Source organism: Indicator indicator, chromosome 33 (genome assembly GCF_027791375.1).
Source record: "Indicator indicator isolate 239-I01 chromosome 33, UM_Iind_1.1, whole genome shotgun sequence".
Classification (NCBI taxonomy): Eukaryota; Metazoa; Chordata; class Aves; order Piciformes; family Indicatoridae; genus Indicator; species Indicator indicator.
The window spans coordinates 2,350,527-2,357,295 of NC_072042.1; the positions used below are offsets into that span (position 1 = coordinate 2,350,527).

Below are 6,769 nucleotides of genomic sequence, written 5' to 3' on the forward strand. Positions count from 1 at the left end.
GGAGGACACAAAGATGGTCAGAGAGCTGGAACCCTTCTGCTGTGAGGACAGGCTGAGAGAGTGGGGGCTGTTCAGCCTGGAGAAGAGAAGGCTGCAGGGAGACCTTCAAGCAGCCTTCCAGTATTTGAAGAGGGCTACAGGAGAACTGGGGAGGGACTTCTTCAGAGGGCCTGTGGTGACAGGTCAAGGGGCAATGGTTTGAAACTGGAGCAGGGTAGATTTAGGTTGGACATTAGCAGGAAGGTCTTTACTATGAGAGTAGTGAAATACTGGACCAGGCTGCTCAGGGAGATGTAGTGGAGGCCCCATCCCTGGAGACATTCAAGGTCAAACTTCATGTGGCCTTGAGCAACCTGATCTAGCTGGGGATGTCCCTGTTCACTGCAGGGGAGTTGAACAAGATGACCTTTGAGGGTCCCTTCCAACCCAATGCATTCTGTGACTCTCTGTAGAACTCCCATACAGAGATCAGCCCTTTTTGCTTGCTGCTGTCCCATTTTAATTGTCCCATTTCCATCTTTCTGCCATTCCAGGTGGTCAGCTTTATCCAGCGTTTACCTGGCTGCAAAGAGCATGCCTCTGTTTTCAGGGAGGAGGTAAGTCCAGCCTGCCCCAACCTTGTGCCCTGCCCCAACCCTGTGCCCTGCCCCTGGCAGGTCCCATGGCAGTGAGGTGGCCTTGGGCCCCATGACTCTGGAGTTACAGTACAGAGAGCAGAGCCAGGCTGGCATTTGGCATTAAGGAGCCTATGTGTGGCATTTAGGAGGCAGCTTCAGCATGGAGCTGAATTCCAGCACGGCTAATTGCATTCTGCTGCTTTAAATTTCCCCTGCAGTTCCAATCACTGAGCTTATGCTTGACATCCTGTCTTGGACTGTTGTGCAGTGGGTTTGGCATCCTTCTAAAGATGTCCTGTTGGAATGGTGCAGTGAGGATCTCATCTGCTCCCTCTGATGAGCACAGATGCCTGCTTCTCTTGGTGAGGCTGGCACTCCTAGGGTTTCCCAGGAATTGCTGGCTTTTCCCCCATGGGTGAGGTGAGAGCAGGAGGGGAGCCTTGCCCCTGTGTGCTGTCAGCATGGCCATGTGCTGGGCTGGACTGTGTGGGGGTTAGGATTAGGGTGAACCTATGGCTACTGAGAAGCCTCAGCAGGAACAGGATGTGGCTGTCCTGGTTTTTAGCACACCTCTTTGCCTGGATCATAGACACTTAGTCCCTGTTGAGTGCTTCAGCTTCCAGTTATTTTGCAGGCATGACTTGAAGGCTCTTCATTAGCCCCTGATTAATTCACACAGACATCCCTCCCCCTCTGTCATCTACAGCTCTGATGGCAGGAATCTACAAGGACCTCATGTGCAGTGCAGTGGTGCCTCCCTTAACCAGAACCTTAGGACATTCCAAAATCAGCACTAACTCAAGGTCAAACTCCTAAAACACACAGGGGCAAAAGAGGAAAATAAAGCCCAATTCTCTCTGTTTTGGAGTTAAATTGAAAGTAATTCAATTTAGCAGTGAAACAAAGGCTTCCACAGCATCAGCAGAGCACAGCCCATGAGTGATTGTCTGGTTTAGACCAAGGCAAGGCTCTGCACATGGTGGTGACTGTAAAGGGCAGGTTTGTGATAGATGACTGCTCCCCAGAGCTGGCTGCCTTTCAGGATGAATCAGGCTGTGATGCACTTGATGGGATTTATGTAGCTGTAGTTTGTTTTCCTGTGTTTTAAAGAACACACAGACAAAATAGGTGAAGGGAGGGGATTCTGCCCTTCTGCTCCACACTGCTGGGACCCCACCTGCAATGCTGGGTCCACCTTGAGCCCCCCAACACAAGAAGGACATGGAATTGTTAGAGTGGGTTCAGAGGAGGCCACAAAGTTAGTCAGAGTGCTGGAATCCTTCTGCTGTGAGGACAGGCTGAGCAAGTTGGGGCTGTTCAGCCTGGAGAAGAGAAGGCTGCAGGGAGACCTTCAAGCAGCCTTCCAGTATTTGAAGAGGGCTACAGGAGAGCTGGGGAGGGACTTCTAACAAGGGCTTGGAGTGATAAAACAAAGGGCAATGGCTTCAAACTGGAAGAGGCTTATTTTAGACATTAGGAAGAAATTCTTCCCCATGAGGGTGGTGAGGCACTGGAACAGGTTGCCCAGAGAAGCTGTGGAGGCTCCAAGTGCTCAGGGCCAGGGTGGACAGCCTTGAGCAATCTGGTCTGGTAGGAAATGTCCTTGCCTATGGCAGGTGGTTGGAAATAGATGATATTTCAGGCCCTTTTGAACCCAAACAATTCTATGAAAATAAAAATGAAAAAAATGGAGGCTTGTGACCAGAGCAGTTGATGTAAGTCCAGTGCACTGCTGTTTCATGGAATAGAGTGAGAACAGTGAAACTTATCCAAATGAGCCAATCTGCCAGTGTAGCTGAGAGTAAAAGCTGCATCCTGATTTCTAGTGAAGATTTTTCAGAGGTGAGAGTTTGGGAGGCAAGCTGTAAATAGCAAAGCCAACCATTCACAGTGGATTTGCTTCCTTCTAGCCACAATTCAAGCAGGTCCTGCACAGAGTGGCTGCATTCTGGTTCAGAGAGCACCCTGGCCATGTTCTGTTTCAATAGCTGACCTTCTGCAGCCCCAATAGATGATTTCTTACACCAGCTGAGAAGGGCTTGGGTTGTTTTTCAGATTTATGCTCAAACCAAAGTGTCAGTTTGGAATGAAAACCCTTTTAGCAGTTTGGCTTTGGCCAGAATTGAGGTGTGAGTGACAGGACTGCTGAGCTCCACCCATGCTGCCCCTTAGCTTGTCATCAGCCCTCTGAGTACTTGTGTTTAGGATAAATAAATCCCTTACAGACTTCTCTTGCTGCAGGGGGTGGGGAGCAGGACAAGTCACTGCTTACATTAGGAATGAAGAGAACAAATTGTGCACAGGATTTTTAAAAACCCATCCAAAAAAGATGGAACAAAGAAATTAATAATGAAGTGCAGGCAGTGATCCTCTGCCTGTTTCTAAGGTCCAGTTTGGAGAAGGTCTGTTTAAAATAAGCATCTTTGAGGCAATGCAGTGAAAATGAATCACAGTAATAACGTTGGACACAATAGCATTTGGAAATGCAGGGCTGCTTTCCAGCAGTTTGCTGCTGCTCTCAACTCTGTAGCAGTATTCTGCTGCTCTCAAGTCTGTGTTGCTGAATTTAAGCAGCAGTCCATGTGGTTGAAGCTGTTTTGAATGTGCCCATTGCAGTAGTGAGGACTCCTGAATAAGATGCAAGGATGTTGTGTGGCCCTCTGTGGACTGGGAGCACTGCTGTCATTTCCAGGGTACATACTGGGAGGTTGAGTAGCTTACCAAACAGACCCTTTGAGGTTAGAGAAGGGGAAACCCAATCTCCTGGCTGCCAGCTCTTTGCTTTAATTATTACATGTTTGCTCAGGTTTATTCAGCATTTCCTCTTCCACCAAACAAGTTCTAGCTGGGAAGGCAACAGAACCAGAGGAATTGTTACTCTGGCTGAGTTGAGTGCCCTGTGTTGTCTGCTGCTCTGGTGAACATAGAATCACAGAATGGTTTGGGTTGGAAGGGACCTCCAAAGGTCATCCAGTCCTGTGGTGGGCAGGGACATCCTCCACTAGATCAGGCTGCTCAGAGCCTTGTCAAGCCTGACCTTGAATATCTCCAGGCAAGGGGCCTCAACTACCTCCCTGGGCAACCTGTTCCAGTGTTCAGCCACCTTCATGGTGCAGAACTTGTTCCTAAATCTAAATCTACTCTAATTTCAAACCATTGCCCCTCATCCTATCACTGCAGGCCTTTGCAAACAGTCCCTCTGCAACCTTCCTGTAGCCCCCTTCAGATACTGGAGGCTACTATTAGGTCTCCCTTGGGTCTTCTCTTCTCCAAGCTGAACAACCCCAACTCCCACAGCCCATGATTGGAAGAGAGATGCTCCAGCCCCCTGATCATTGTCAGTCTCTGCAAATGGGCTTCAGTGGAATCACTTAGGGAGACACAAACTATTTGTCTGTGTCCATTCATCTTTGGCTTCTTCCCTGCAGCCTTTGGGGTTTATATTTTTTTATGTCTGTGTGGATGTTCTTGTCAAGCCAAGGAAAAATTTAACTTCTTAAAAGGACATGTTACAATTTCACTCACTGCAACCTAGAGCATCTTGTATGTTCACCAGGTAGTAGCTTTCTCCCTTGCCTACTTTGAATCGAATTGAGTTCTCTCCTTGCTGATGGATTAAGAGAGTGTCAGTCCAGATAGATAAATTGTTTCTGTATGTCTTGGCTTATATAGCACATGATCTCTTTTACCATGTGCTGAGCAAGTTCATTTCACACAATCACAGGATGTCAGGTGTTGGAAGGGACCTCAAAAGGTCACCCAGTCCAACCCCCCTGCCAGAGCAGCATCACCTCAGGCAGGTCACACAGCAATGCATCCAGGTGAGGTTTGAATGTCCCCACAGAAGGAGACTCCACAGCCTCTCTGGGCAGCCTGTTCCAGGGCTCTGTCACTCTCTCAGAGAAAAGCTTTTCCTTAATTTCCTGTGGACCCTCCTCTGCTCCATCTTGCAGCTGGTGCCCCTTGTCCTATCATTGGACATCGCTGAGCAGAGCCTGGCTGTGTCCTCCTGACACTGCCCTGCACATCTTTATCAACACTGATTTAGTGTCATTGACACCAATTTCACAAGCACCTCCTGTTTCTCCTTTAAACAGAGGCTTGCTGTCTGTGGACATAGCATCTCCTAGTTGGGAGAGCAGCCAGAAGTTCACATCTCAGGAATTTTTCTCACCTGTAAGGTTTTTAGCAGAGCTGACCCAAAAAAAAAGAGAAGAAAAAGGGTGCTGGGCTTTAAGTTTTAGCTGGAGCAGCTTTAAGAGGGTCTGAAGAGTCTCTGCAATAGCAGTGTGACTGCACCAGGGGATGATGATTCTATGTTGCTAGTCATCCTACATCAGTGTAATCTATTAATTCTTGGATAGCTGCCTCCTGAAGACTCATGTTCTGGACTTTCTGATCTAATTTCTGGCCACAGAGTGTGCACAGGCTGTAGGATTTGTGACAGAGTTGTTGGCTTTTTAGAGCAGTTACAGGGAACAGAACATCTGATGAACAAGCATCTTCCCCATGGTCTCTCCATAAGCCTTGCCCACACTCAGGCTTCTCTACTTAGAGGAAAAGGGCTGCTGATCTAGAGGGGGATGTCCCTGCTCACTGCAGGGGCTTGGACAAGATGACCTTGGGGGGTCCCTTCCAATGCAGTCTGTGGATGAGGTCAAAGACTCTTGGAAAGCAGCATGGCTGGGAGGGAGTTCATATAGGGGTGGGAAAAGCAGAAGGTTTCAGACTTGTGTTTGTACTTGGATTCCTCAGTTCCAAGTGCCTTGTTTAAGCCAAGCACCAGCAGTGAGGATCCTGCCTGTCTCCTAACCTGCCTCCTATGTTGTGTTTCCAACCTTTAGCAGATCGATGGTGAAGCCTTCCTGCTCCTGAACCAGAGTGACTTAGTTAAAATACTTGGTATCAAGCTGGGTCCTGCCTTGAAGATCTACAATGCCATCCTCATGTTCAAGGCTGCAGAAGACAACTGAGAAGAGCCCTTTGGCAGAGCCCAGGAGGAACTGGCAGGTCTTCAACTGAGAGCATTCCAACACCGACAGAGTAGGACTCGGATAGATGTTGAGGTTTTTTTTCTTTTTAAGTAGGACTTAATAAAAGTATTTTGAGGCCATGAAAAACTCCTGCCACAGTCTGGAATTCAGCGCAGCTTCACTTCCAAGAAGAGGATATTATTATTATTATTATTATTATATTTTGTAATTTGGGTTTGCTATATCAATCTCTTTTGGAGATCTAGAAGAAACCTCCAGTTCTAAGGGGAATCCAGGGTGTAACATTGGTGGAGCTGCAATGGCAAGAGGAAAGCTTTGAGTACTGCTGTGTGTGCAATGATAGTGCCTGAAAGAGAGACTGACTGATCACCAGCACTGGTAATTTATCCTCTCTGTGTAAGGAAGGAGGAAAAAGATGCACTTCAGAGCAACTCACCTGTGTCCTTCCACGCTGTGACTCAAGACCTTTGCAGGACTGATTTCCAACTCCAGCTTCTCCTACTGGTCCTTATGCCTTTGGCTACTGGGCTGCTGATACCACAGCAGAAGGATGGCACAGGCAAATGGTTTCCATCATCAATGGCTTGTGTCCTGCAAAATGTTCTCATGTGTGTCACCAGAGAGCAGGAAACAAACTGTGTAGATAAGCTATGGGTGGGCAAAGATCTCTCATGAAGATGTCTCCCCCAGGGCATTGAGATATTTCTTTTAGCTGTAATTCTCCCATCAGTGCTTTTGTGCAGCTGGACCAGGAGCACCTTATGGCAAAATGGCACAATCAGGAGCACTTGGGAGTTTGGTGGATTTGTTCTTGTCCTCTTCCCTGCCAGCCAAGTTGAGTTGGAGCCCCAGCAGTGGCCAGCACCTGCCTGCAGCTACAGCCACAGCTCCTAGAAACAGTTTGGCTTTGCTTTTTAAGCAGTCAAAACTCATGAACACTTCAGTGCTTTGGCCTTGTCAGGCTCCAGGTGGGCTTTGGTCGGTGCTACCCTAGGGTCAGTGAGCTGTCACAGCAGGGCTCCTCTGTCTCTCTAGTGGCCAGGCAGGCAGAGCACGCAGGGGAGTGAGACTGGAGGGGAGCTGGGTCTGAGCAGACAGCAAAACAAGCTAAGAATGCTCAAAGAGAGCTGAGCTGTGTCAGGGAGGAAGCAAAGCTTT

General features: G+C 48.3%; 1 protein-coding gene across 1 annotated transcript in view; it reads left to right on the top strand.

The window, feature by feature from the left end:
* Positions 1–5,590, top strand: part of LOC128977593 (lethal(3)malignant brain tumor-like protein 4) — a 44,516-nt gene extending 38,926 nt beyond the window's left edge. Inside the window, exons 20-21 of the mRNA XM_054395181.1 lie at positions 534–596; positions 5,462–5,590. Of these exons, the coding sequence (XP_054251156.1) occupies positions 534–596; positions 5,462–5,590 (192 nt within the window). The remainder of the gene's footprint in view (positions 1–533; positions 597–5,461) is intronic.
* The last annotated feature ends 1,179 nt before the right edge of the window (positions 5,591–6,769 follow it).